We start from the raw sequence: 13,853 nt of genomic DNA on the forward strand, positions 1-13,853 counted from the left end.
TCTTCTAGGATCCTTCTGTTACACAAGTGACAAGAAACGTTCCTCCAGGGCTTGATGAGTACAATCCATTCTCTGATTCAAGAACAGTAAGCATGTTTATTTCCTAATCATGCTGTTAATCTTTCATTTGTGAGGTTTTCTTTTCAGAATTGAGACTGATGTTGTAGAATGGGCTGGCTACAGGTGGTGGAAGATGTGGAAGAACAGATAGTTCCATTAAATATTTGGAGGATGCATTGGCAAGGTTGATTTCACAGAGCTTTGACTTGTTAAGGAAGATTGGCCTGCTGAAAGGAGACCAAAACAGAACTGAAGTTTTTTCCTGTTTTTAGTAACTTCTGATAGTTTTACTAAATTATTTTTCCTGGTTTTACAGACTTCTGATAGCCAGTCCTTGTGGTTTTATGCATTTCACTAGCTTTGGAGCTCATGAGTGTGGCACATTTACCCAGCGTTTTGCTTTTGATTTTTGTTTCACTTAATGAAAATGTGGTTCAGAATAAGGAAAACGTGTTTAAATAATGGTCCACAGGCTTTGTATAGTGGTGCAGTAGTGAAAGGAAAAAATTATGTCAGAGAAACAGTTGCTTTATGCCTGTAATTTATATTGTTTCAATATACCTTGTGCTTTTCTGTTGTGGGGAGGAATACAAGAAATAGGATAGTAAATACATACTGTAACTGCATTTTTCAATGCTGCTTTTGATAGTGAAGATCTTGTGCAAGATTATTAAAGTATGTGGCTAGTTATTGTCTGTCACTATAATTCATAAATATTTAATACCATATTTTTAAAATGTGGTCTTACTTTTTATGACAAATCTGGTAGTGCTGTTAGGGAGTGTTCATATTTGAGTATTTGCAATGCCATGGATGCAGCAACAGAATTCACTTGTGAGAGAGAAGGAGCTTATGTTAATTGATATAAACCATCATTTTAACAAAGTTGCATAGGAAATGCAAATGTGGTGGTAAAGTGGTTTAACAAGATTTGATGGTGAGGTGCATTTGATTACTGCCCAGAGGACACAGTCAGAAAAAGCTGTCAGGAAGGCCTTCCTGTTTAGTCATGAGGTTCAGAAAGGGCCCCATTGCTTTCTGGACTCCTTTCTGAGGGCTGGGGGTTTGGTATGTATGGATCCAGACCTAGTCCCAGATTTTGTCAGTGATATATGTCTAAAGGACTACATGTGCATAATCAGCCCTTTCTATCATTTAGCTAAGATTTCAAAGTTTAGTGTCAGTTACTGAAAATCTGTTGTGGCAAGAATTTATCTGCCTTGAGGAGCAATGCTGAGATGTGTCCCTATTTAAGGGGAGGTCTTGGTGTGCAACCCATTGCTGTATGGGAGAGCTCAAGGGGCCCTGGGCTGTGCGCTGCTTATGAAGTAAGGTGATTTATTTGTGGTCATATTTGCATACCAATTACAGAAGGTAGCTTCTTCTAAACTTGGCTTGAGTCAAATCTTTGTTAGCACTATGTTTAGCTGGGTGCATTGCTCAGATCAGCTCTTGGGTACTGTTATCTGTTTCCCCCAAGACTTTCTTAAGAGCTGGTTATAGTTTTCACAACCAGATGGATCCACTGCAACTGTTGCTGGTGATAACTTGAGCAAGATTGTGGGAAATAATGGGAGCAGGGAGAGCAGACTCGCATAGCAATGAAACAGTAAGATTTCATACAGTTTTAAAATTCTGTGTGGAGGAAGCTTGGTTTTGGGTATGCCTTGGATCAGCTGTTCAAGGCAGAATATTTACAGCTAGCAACAATGTTAAGTAAGTCTCCAAAATTATTTTCTCCTTGGTCACAGCATCAGGAATTATGTTAGATTTTGTTTTATCAAGCTTGAAGACTTTTGAAATTACTTTGTATTGACCAAGAAAGATCTACAAGAAAGTAGATCTTGTTTTACAAAAATATAATCTCAAGCTATTCTGACTTCTTTTATTATTTCTGTATTTGTTTTAACATGCAGCTTTGTGGGAAAAGGAGAGCTGAAGTATATGGCTAAGATTATCTGGCTTTGAACAGTCAGATGTGCTTGGATAGAAAATTCTGATTGCTCATTAGAGATGTTACTCAAAAAGCTGGGCTGATGAAAGAAATCTAAGTCAATGGTCAGATCTACAATGCCCTGTGATGCAGTTAATAATCTCTGGCATGTTTACAGATTAATGAAAATTATCCACTGAATGAACACTTCTCTGCGGAGGTAAAGAACTTGCACAGATTTACTTGACAAGCAAGACTGAAAAAATTAAGAGTGCAGTAATAATCAACCTTTGTGTTACTCACCTTCCTCTCTATCTTGTGGGTGCTGAACATACGAGTATTTATTCAGTAATTATATGCATTTGAAAGAGTGTACCTAGGTATCTGAGGATATACTCACAATTCCAAGTGCTCAGCTCTGTTTTTCTGACAGGTTTATATGCAAGAGAGGAGCATACTATGTGTGTATACAAAGAAATATGTGCAACAAGAGTAGTTGAAGAGACCCTGGAAGTGAACACCTTCATAGACTGGAAAACCAGAGCTAGAAGCAGGGTCTATGAATTTTAGACTTGGGGAAGTACCCAAGTGTCTGTCAGTATCTCTGTCTGATGCCCATCAAATAGGGATAGAATCACTCTGTTTTGTGTACTGCTCAGAGCGAAAGCATGCAAGTAGTTTTGGTGGGAGTCAGTTGTCAGATTTATAGTGGTTGTACCAAGATGGTATCTTGCAGACTCTAGAATTAACAAAGCATTCAGTTTTCATCCTGGCTGTACATAAAAGATGTGGACAGGCTGGAAAGGATCCAGAGAAGGGCCACAAAGGCAGTCAAAGACCTGGGAAGCCTGACATACGGGGAATGATTGAGGAAACTGTGTTTGTTCAGCTTTGAGAAATGAAGTCTTAGGGAAGACCTTAAGTCCATATTCTAGCCTCTAAAAGGTGACTGCAGAGAAGATGGAGACTCCACTTTTACAAGAAGTCACAAGTGAAAGATGGGAGGTGGTGCCTAAAAGTTACTGCTGGGAACATTCAATTGCACACAAGAACAAAATGTTTCACAATGAGAACAACCTGATCCGCAACTTATCTTGACTGATCTCCTCAGGGAATTGTTGGATTCTGCAGCATTCAGATTGAACTGGACAGAGTGCTAGGCCATATTGTTTAGACCGTGCTTTTACTAAGAGAAGTTGGACTAGATGGTCCTTGAGGTCTCCTTTCAGACTGGTGTTTGTGATTCTTTCCCCATTCTCTCCAAATGGAGGTTAATGAAGTATGCTAGAGTGCAAAATATTTCTCCATTTCAAATCCAGATGGATTTCAATGGATGATTATTGTGTGAGAAAGTGATTTCAATCTGAATACTAATATTAGTTGCATTGTCTCAGTTATGCCTTCCTTTGTCAAGTGAGGTACTTCCTACCAGTCTTTTTTGGATACAGGATGGGACACAGAAAAAAAAAACCCTATATTCTACTTTTTCTCAGTATTCATTATTTTGTTTACTGGCTTCTGATATTTTTGTGCCTTGACTTTTTTTCATTCTTTACCTTCAGTGGTAGGAAGGTAACATGTATGCCTTATGGAGAAGAGCAAGTAGGCATGGGAGGCTTTTGGTTGCATATGGCACCACCTTAGTATCTAACATGACAAATCAGTTTTGTTAGGGTTTTTTTTCCCTTTATGTTTATCGGATTTCAAAATCGGTCTTGTTTTTGATTGTTAAACAAAAAAAAAAGTAGGCAGTGGTGTAAATGTCATATTTTTGTAGTATCCTTGGCTGATCTTCAGTGGTTTTATCTCCAGCTCCAGTAGTCACCATGGAGATTACATTGTATCTTTTGTCATGTTTCTGAAGATCAGCAATGAAGATTAGATTATGCAATTAATATTTCTGCTTCATCATTTAATGAAATTATGTTAAAGAGAGTTTTAATCTCCTCCTGCGTCTATGTTCTGAACTTTTCGGAGCACTCTTTGTGTATAGATAAGCCTATACACCCATATATGCATGTATACCCATATATACCTGTCTTGGTGTGAAAAGACAGGTGTCTGCTAAGGAAGACAGGAGCCTCCCCTGAAATGGAAAATGTAAAACCCCTCTCTCCAAATTGTTATAATTTTGAAATTAAGGGGCTCTCAGGCAAAGATATGGGAGTAGGAATAACAGTTCTTTGTTGAGGAAGAAAATAAAAATAAAATTAAAAATTGCAGTAATACAAAGCAACACTGACAGAGTCAGAATACAGCCTGACACCCTGTGGATCAGAGTGTTGGTAGCACTCCCATTCAATGGTGGCTGCAGTCCTCCTGCAGTGCCAGGTGCGGTTCTGTTGGAGCAGCGATCCTGTAGAAGGGTGGAATTTTCCTTTGAAGGTCTTGTGGTGGTGTAGGTGGGTTTGGTCTTCCTCTGGGAATGCAGTGGAGAAGAAAGTTGCTTCTCTGGGAATCCAGTGGGAAAAGGCTAACTGTGGTGTTCCAAATCTCAGATTATATCCAGGTAGGAATGCCTGACTCCTCCCCTGGGCGGAGCATCTCACAATGGGTTGATGTAATTTTATCAGTCATGCAGTGAGATTCAATGGCCCGTCTTAACAGAAGATATCTCTCTGGAGGGAGGATTGGTTGTGGAAGAGAGAAAGAAATCTGCCTGATTAAAAGTTATCTTCCCCAGAAGATAACTGCCCCACCTCTAACAGGTGGTGATAGAATACAAACCCCCAGCTACATCTTCCAAACTTCAGCAATACCTATACATAATAGTGCATATAGCAACCAATTTCAAATTGCTGCATTAGAAAATTGGGATAAAATCATTAGTGAAGTTGAATTTTCTGTTGTTGTTTCAAGAGATGTATTTCTGTCAACTTTTTTTGTACAGCAAATTCCTGGATAGCTCCCTATCCTTCCATCTTGTGTCTAAACACAGCAGAAAATACAGAATTCTGTAAGAAATCAAACATCATCCACTCCTAACTTATTCTGGAATTTTTAACCCGTCCCAAATAAATAAACTTCACCTGTAAGAGGAATCAATTCAAGAGAGAATGTCTTTTGAACACCTATCTCCAGTCAGCTGTTGAAAACAAGTTTAGTTAGATGATTTTTTTAAACTGTGTTCTGATTGTTTTGAAACTGACTATTGCTGAAACCTTAGGCTGCAAACTACAAACTTTCACTTTGAGAAGTTGAACTGTTCTTTAAGTGTTACTTAATTTTGTGAAGGGAGCCTCTAAGACAAATGCAGGCTGAATGATTAAGAAGCTGCAATTGAAGCTGCAAGTCTGTCCAGATAAATACAGCGACACATAAAGAATTCCATAAAGAACTAGTAGGCCCCACATCAAAAATCATATGGGACCAAAAGGCATACATATGCAGAGCATATAAAGAACATGTGGAGAATGAGGTCATAGGTTGTGAGGGTATAGAAGCCCAGGAACTTCTTTGTTCTAGGTTTCTCTCAAGGTGCAGCCAGCTTAAGCTGTCTTTCAGGTACTAGAATGTTCTGTAAGGTCTTCCCAGAGCCTTTTCTTCTCCAGGCTGAACAAACCCAGCTTTCAGCCTGTCCTCACAGGAGAGGTGCCTCATTCCTCTGACCCTCTTGGTGTCCTTCTTCTGAACTCACTATGTTTGTGGTATTCTTAGATTGGGGATCCCAGAGCTGGATGCAGTAATCCAGTTGGGGTGTCATGAGAGGAGAGAGGAGGAACAGAATTGCTTCCCCTGACACAGGCTGCTTCTGATTAAGCTTCTATGGATGCAGCCCAGGGTGTGAGCACAATGCTAGAGCTTGAGAGTATACTGATACATACTGCAGTGCTCCTCACTTCTATGAAAAGCCCAGTCTGTGTAGCAGAGCTTTTTGTTGAGCATTATTTTGGGAGCTAAATGATTTTCCAAGGGATTTGAATACTTCTGTTTGTTTCATTGTAAGTAGCTGTGGTATTCTTTTTGCTTCTCAGCTTTGATTAGGGTTATAAAAATAAGTACTTTAGTTTGGAAGGAAGACTTAGATCAAACTGAGTTTAAAAAGCACGATGGTAATTTTTTTAAGAGTCATCTTTTAAGAGTTCAAGAGCAAGCAATTTCAAAGTATTGTTATTCAAGAAAGTGAGTCAGAAGGCCAAGTTGGCTGAGCAGGGATCTTTTTCTAGAACTTAAATAAAAATGGGAGGTGTTTAGACATTAAAAACAAGGACAGATGACACAAGAGGGTTTGCAGAGATGCTGTTTGCCACTGCAGGGAGGAGATTTGTGTGGTTAAAGCTTGATGAGCATCCAAGCTGGGCAGCACTGTGGTAGATGACAAAATGACCTTTTAAAAAAGTCAACAGCAAAAGGATGTTCAGAGATAATATTGGTCTATTACTTGATGAGGTCAGTCACTTCACAGTTAGGGGTGTGGACAGAGCAGAGATGTTTAGTGCCTTTTTTACCTCTATCTTTTTTACCTCTACCACTGATGGGCCCAGGGACTCTTGTAGTCTTGTGGCTCTTGAAGGCTTTGTAAACTCTGAAGGTGTTCAAGATTTACTGTTCCCCCTGAATGCACGTAAGTCAATGGGGCCTGATGCAATTCATCCCACTGTACTGACGGAGCTAGCTGATCACTATCGTGGGTCCTCTCCACGTTAATTTTCAATGGTCATGGGAGTCAGGAAAAGTACTAGTTGACTGGAAGCTAGCAAATGTTGTCCCAGTTTTCAGTAAGACAAAGAGGGAAGACTTTGGTAATTACAGGCCAATAACTTTCACTCCAGTGCCTGGTAAAATTATGGAGAAGGGTATTCTGTGAGCAAGAGACAAACACTTTAGAGACAATACAGTCATTAGTCAGAGCCAGAATTGGTCCCTGAGGGGAGGGTCCTGCTTAACCAACTTAAGCTGGGAGTTGGACTCCATGATCCTTATAGATCCCTTTCAGTTTGAAATTATCTATGATCTTGATGCTTTCTTCACTAGGTTCTTTGTCTGTTGTAGATAATTTATAATACTTGTGCCTATTGTGCATTGCTGTGGTCTTGGAATAGCAACCTGGGAAAATACATTAAAGCTGTATTGAACTTCTAGCATTTATTATGAAGCTAAGTAAGTATGAAAACATGGTAGTATCAAAAATATGTACTTTTTTCTGTGCTTAATGAAAGAAATACTACTGTATTTCAGCAACAGTCTGTATCCTCTGAATACAATGGCTGAAATGTATATTTTGCTGTGATTATATTCTTAACACATGTATTAACCTAGGAGAAATTCTGGAGTGATACCTAGCAAAAATTGGTGAAATAATAAAGTAATAGATTATGGATCTTGAATTTGAAAGTTTCATATGTTACATTACTTCTCTAGTTAGCTGGGTGATATAAGCCTTTGTTAGGTAGAAGGTTCTGGAAGACATTAATAAATTACATTGTGTTTCAGAGTATGAATAGATGACTCTTAAATGCTGCAATCCTCTTGCAGTTACTGGTTGTAACTGCAAGTTACTGGTTGTATTAACTGTATTAACTGGTTGTAAGAAACAGTTACTGGTTGTATTAATATTCATGTCTGAACAGAATTAAAATTCCATTTACTTTTACTGAATTCCTAAAATTCTTTGTGTGTTTCTTGAAAGAAATACAAGATAACATGCACCACAGAACTCAGTTGATCCCTTTTTTTTTAAAGATTATAAATATTGAAAGCAGCATATTGAGATTTCAGTTTATTTCAGTAGCACTTCCTTTAAAACATTTAAATTGGTTCTTACATATACAATGAAAATAAGTTTATTAGAATAGGAAAATATTTCTCTATAATTGTCTTTTGTTTTCTTAGCCTCCTCCAGGAAATGTGAAAATGCCGAATGTACCCAGTACCCAGCCAGCAATAATGAAACCAACAGAAGAACCATCTTCCTACACACAAATAGCAAAGGTTTGTTCTGCAACTTTTAGGCACTAGGTTCCTTTTAATAACAATTATTTAAATATGCTTCTGGAATAATGTATTTTATAAGTAACTATTGCTTTCCAAATTAAAATTAATACTGCCTTTAAGTAATTGGTAGTATGTGAATTTGTGCTATATTGGTTCAGTCTTCATAAGTGGAGATGCTTAATTATAGTGAAAAGACTTGGAATATTTATGCCATGTTCATACTTTTTATCAATATCTGGTGATATTTGTTTTGTTCAGGAGCATGCCTTGGCCCAGGCAGAACTGCTAAAGCGTCAGGAAGAACTGGAAAGAAAAGCAGCTGAGCTAGATCGCAGAGAAAGGGAAATGCAGAGTCTCAATCAGCAAGGGGGTATGCATGAAAAAATATACTTTAAATTTCTGAAATGTCACTTTTCCTTAGAAACTTTTAATTTTACAATGACATTGTGAAGCAGATTGAAGAGACATTTTTGTAATGTCTTCAGGAAAAGGAAGTTTATCTCCCTTAAGAAGATGAATGCAGTGAATAAACTGTGCTGTCCTTTCAGATTTTCAGTGAAAAAATTTAAATGTGGCCTCTGTAGCATGTTATTCTCTTTTATCTATTATTCTCATCTATTTTTATTCTAGATTAGTATCTGAGTAACACTACTGAAAAAAATGGAGCATTTTGAGATGAAGTAAAACCAACTTCTTGAAGTAACATCTATGATTTATCATTTATCTATTTACACCTGTATGAGAACTCTTCTGGTTTGAAACATTTAATTTCTTTTGCTGTGTTAGAAACATAATATTCTACACAAATACCAGAAATATCTATTATATTATTAAACTTTTATAAAATTTTTTGTATGCCATGAACTCTGTGCTGTGCAAAATCAACCGTTTTTTACAGCAATTTCACATGTGTGAGGAGATTTACATCCTCTTAACTGAAGATGTTTTTCTACAATTATATTTGTGGGAATATTCCTTTTCAAAAGAACCCCAAAACCCAACAAAGCAAACCATTGTATGAAAGGTAGACTTTATCTGGTCATTTCACTTTTATCTACAGTTCTGTTTTACTTTCACACATGCTGGTCTTTTTTGAATATGCAGTGTTACAATTCCAAATTGCTTAGTTCCTTAGTAATTCAAGTTGTCAGGAGATTTTGTAGAATAGAAAAAAATATTTTCAGTTGGAAGGGGAAGGGACATACAATGAATCACAGAATAGTGATTGAAATGGAGTTGGAAGGGGACTCTGGAGGTGATCTCTTCCAAGGCAGGGTCACCTGGAACACGTGATACAGGAACAGGAATACATCCAGGTGGGTTTTGACAGTCTCCAGAGAGGTACACTGCACAAAGCTGTCAATGTAAAGCACTCTTAATGTAAAGAAGTTCTTCCTCATGTTCAGTGAAACTTCTTGTGTTTTAGTTTATTGCCATTACTTCTTGTCCAGTGTCTGGGCACCCCTGAAAAGTCTGGCACCATCCTCTTGGCACTCACCTGTGAGACATTTACATGCATTGATGAGATCCCCTCTCAGTCTTCTCCTCTCTAGACTAAACAAGCCCAGCTCTCTCAGTCTCTCCTCGTTAAGAGAGATGCTCCAGACCCCTCATCATCTTTGTGCCCCTCCAATGGACCCTCTCCAGTTGCTCCTTGTCTCTCTGGTACTGAGGAGCCCAGAGCTGGACACAGCACTCCAGATGTGGCCTCACCAGGGCCCAGTGGAGGGGGAGGATCAGCTCCCTTGACCTGCTGGCCACGCTCTTCCCAGTGCAGCCCAGGATCCCACTGGGCCTCCTGGCCACAGGGACACACTGCTGGCTCATTGTCACCTTGTGGTCCACCAAGACTCCCAGGTCCTTCTCTGCAGAGCTGCTCTTCAGTGGGGCAGCCCCAGCCTGTGCTGCTCCTTGGGGTTATTCCTCCCCAGCTGCAGGACCCTGCACTTGCCCTTGTTGAACCTCGTTGGGTTCTCCCTGTCCAACTCTCCAGCCCAGCCAGGCCCAGCTCAAAGGCAGCAGAGCCTTCAGGTGCATCAGCCATCCCCAGTTTGGATCAGCAGCAATGGATCCCTTGGATCCCTTCACCCAGGCCAGTGATAAACAAGCTGAGTGAGACTGGGCCCAGTATTGATGCCTGGGGAACACCACTGACTACAGGCCTCCAACTGGATTCTGCTGCCCTGATCCTGACCCTGTGAGCTCTGCCATTCAGCCAGTCCTTGGTCCACCCCACTGTCCATTCATCTAAACCACGCTTCCTGTGCTTACCTGTGAGGATGTTATGGGAGATGGTGTCCAAAGCCGTGCTGAAGTGGAGGCAGACAACAACCACTGCTCTCCCCTCACCTAGCCATCCTGCCCTGCCATCACAGGAGGCTGTCAGACTGGTCAAGCACGATTTCCCCCTGAGGAAATTCCTGCTGACTGCTCCTGATGACCTTCTTTTCTGCTGCACACTTGGTGCTGACCTCCAGAATGTTCTGTTCCGTCACCTTTCCAGGGTTGGAGGTGAGGCTGACTGGCCAGTAGTCTCCTGGATCCCCCTCCTTCTTGCCAGTTTTGAAGATGGCAGTAACATTGGCTTTCCTTCAGTCATCAGGCCCTGTTCCTGTTTCCTGTGATTTTTCAAAGATAGTGGAGAGTGGCTTTGCTACAGCATCTGCCAGCTCCCCCAGCACCTGTGGGTGCATCTTACCAGGGCCTGGAGGTGTGGCTTGGGAGGAAAAAAATGGCAACTGGCCCTTTTGTCTCAGGGAAGGGAAAAAAGGAGTTCACACCACAACTCGGGCAAAACAAATGGGGATCTTTTGAAACTTCTGGCATTGTTGTCCTCCTCACACCAGATGAAGCTAGTGGATTTTGGTGTCCTTTCTCTTGTTGGCTCAGCCTTTTTTCCTGAAATCTGGGGCTCAGAGTAGCCCCTTGCTGGTCCACCATCTCAGCAACTTCGATCTCCAACCAAAAATGCAGCAGAAACAGTTCAGTAAAAAAACCTAAACGCTGCTGAAGGGATTCTTGCTGCAGCCTCCAGGCCAGGCGAAAGAAAGAAAAAAAAAAAGTGCTTAAGCTAGCAAAAACTAATCTAGTGAAAGCAAGAATGTGATGTCCTGGCCCGTACCACAGCTGCACCCTCCAGAGAGAGGCTTTGAATAAAACCCATGCAGGGGAACAAGGCAGATGATTAGGGAATAGAGTATCATTGAAAAAATCACCCCAAGGCAATTGTTGCAACACATCTTTTGTCATTGGCTCATTTACCACATGCATTAAAAAATTGTCTTCAGTGATCTTCAGGAATTTCCTGGACTATGTGTGCTGGGCCATGTTGTCCTACAACTATCAGGATTGTTGAAGTCCCCAGGAAAACTGGGGCCTATGATGGTGAGGCTATTGCCAACTGCCCATAGAAAGCCTCATCAACTTCCTCCTGCTCATCAGACGGCCTACAAGTGAGCACCCACAGTAGTATCAGCCATATTAACCTGTCCCTTAATTCTCATCCATAAACTGTCAACTCATTTGTCTGCACCTGAATAGAGCTGGATACATTTCAGTTGCTTTCTTATATGAAGAACAACTCCACCACCTTGTCTCTCTGACCTGTCCTTTCTAAAAAATCCACAACCATGTGTGAAATTGTTCCAGTCATGTGAGCTATCCTACCAAATTTCTAATTGCAATGAGGTGATGGCCTTGCAGCTACACGTAAAATTCCAGTTGTTGTTTATTCCCCATGCTGCTGTGTGTGTACAGGCAACTTCAGACAGGTAATCCAGCATCCAGATTCCCTAGATAGAGTGTAACAGGATTCATTGTAACCATGAACACCCTTGATGTTGTTAGCCCTGTGATTCTCATCTAGTCAAGGAATATCTGTTGATGCACTGGTTGACATGACCTCGTCCCTAGAAGGAAGCAATACAATGATCATAGGCACTTTGGACCCTACCCTTGAGTCCTGTAGTCTAAAATCCATCTCACCAAATTGGCCAGTATGCTGCCAAAGGTTCTCTTACCCTTTTTTAAGCAGGTGGATCTCATTCCTCCCTAACAGGCCACAATTATTCAAGCAAAACCCATTGTTATAAAAGCCAAAACCTTCATGGTGGCCAGGAAGCCTGATGTTGAGCTGCACAGTGTGGCTGCTTTTGGCTGTCCCTGTTTCTGTGACCAGGAAGATATATGAGAAGATGACTTGGGCACTAGTGTTTGTCACTTATCTTGCCAGCACTTTATAGTCTTCCATGATCCTGCATATTTTTTGGCTTGTGGTAGCATTTGTACCTATGTGAGAGAGGAATAGTGGGCTGTGGTCAATGCTCTTGACAAGTTGGGCTACCCTCTTGGCAGCATGATGGATCTTTGTCCCTGGTAGGCAGCGTTACCTCTTGTAACTCTCGACTGGGCTGGTAGATTGTGTCTTAGGGACCCTAAGACAGTCACCCTGCACAATTACTCAGAGTTTCTTTTTACTGTAGTGACTGTGTGCTGGTCCGGATGTTCCTTGTTGGACTTGCTAATGGACATCTAAAACCTTTAAAACATCATATCTGTTCTGGTGTGGATGTTGGAGGATAGAGGTTGGACTTGAGCTCTGTATTTGTGGGTCATCAGGATCTGAGGTGTCTCACACTCAGTGATGTCCATTGTAGGTGTATTTGTTTTGAAGCCATTTCTCTTATCTCCATTTCAGTCCCTCTAACACTGCCTGCTGCAATTTTGTACCTTCAGCAGCAGTTCATCAAACTATGCACATTTCATGCAGGTACAAGCCTTTTCTTCAGTAGAAATATCCGTGCATCCATTGCAAACTACTGCCTGTACTCATGTTTCTTTCCTTACCAGTTCCCTCAGTGGATGTGTCAGTCAGACTTTTCTGGAGCTGTCTCAGTAGACACACTTGTTTTGATTCTGAGACAAGTGCCTGCCATTATGGCAGATGCTTAGAGCACTTAGCACTTACCTGAGGCATGGACCTACCTGTGCATTGCAGCACCCTCCCTGCTTACCCTGGTGCACAAACTGCTGCACCACATCTTTTTGATGCACCATATCCTGGTCACTCATGCTCCCTAAAGCTGATTAAGTCTCCCACACTGCTGCTCGTAATGCTCACTCCACTCCTGACTGGTTAGTGAGAGCCTCTGGGTCCTGAAATGGCTTTGGGCTGCTGTTCAGGTGTCCCTGAGCTCAAGGAACCTCTGCAGAGCTTGATCTCACCCTCGAAACTTACTTTGGTTGCTGCTGCTGCCCTCCTGACTGACAATGGCCATATAGTCCCAGTTGCCTGTCCCCTTCAGCACCAGTAAGTTAAAGCATGTTATTGAGGGCATTGTTCATATGCCTTGAAACATTGGCAGGCTGAGGATGTTGACCACTCCTCTAGGAAACCCATTCTAGTATTTGACCATTTTCTTGGTAAAGAAATGCTTGCTGATGTCCATTGTGAACCTACTGTGGCACAACTTTGAACTATTCTGTGAATTACATTTCTGGATCCCAGGGACATGCACACTAACTTGGACTCTTTTGAAAACACGTAGAGTGGTCTTGATTGGAAAACAGGGTCTTTTGGAATTCTCTAGCTATTTGCATTCATTTGCCTTAAGATGCTGGCTGCAGATCTAGGACACTGTTGTCATATATTGTCTTAATTTACTGCACTGACTGCACTGAAAGATCTTCTAGCTGGTACATCAGCTTGATGCCTTTGACCTTCTCAGCTCAGGTTCTGTGCAGCATTGCATTCAACCTAATAAAAGTGTGCTGCTTCCTATTTCAACTAATTAATTTGGTCACATGGTGAATATATCTCTTACATTCAGAGTTTGAAATGCTATGGCAAAGGTTTGTTGCAGTGATTGTCTCAACTGAATCTCTGAGTCTGTGCTTGGTATGACTTGTGTTCAGCAGAGTGTAAACT

General features: G+C 41.0%; 1 protein-coding gene across 1 annotated transcript in view; it reads left to right on the forward strand.

Annotated features, from left to right (window-relative positions):
- The window catches only part of SCAMP1 (secretory carrier membrane protein 1), a 41,404-nt gene that overhangs the window by 13,004 nt on the left and 14,547 nt on the right, over positions 1 to 13,853 (forward strand). The window contains exons 2-4 of the mRNA XM_054287566.1: positions 9 to 86; positions 7,826 to 7,924; positions 8,186 to 8,297. Coding sequence (XP_054143541.1) covers positions 9 to 86; positions 7,826 to 7,924; positions 8,186 to 8,297 — 289 coding nt within the window. The remainder of the gene's footprint in view (positions 1 to 8; positions 87 to 7,825; positions 7,925 to 8,185; positions 8,298 to 13,853) is intronic.

The sequence above is a fragment of the Melozone crissalis genome, unplaced genomic scaffold (assembly GCF_028551555.1).
Source record: "Melozone crissalis strain CALT ecotype California unplaced genomic scaffold, PUWL_Pcris_2 ptg000005l_1, whole genome shotgun sequence".
Lineage (NCBI taxonomy): Eukaryota > Metazoa > Chordata > Aves > Passeriformes > Passerellidae > Melozone > Melozone crissalis.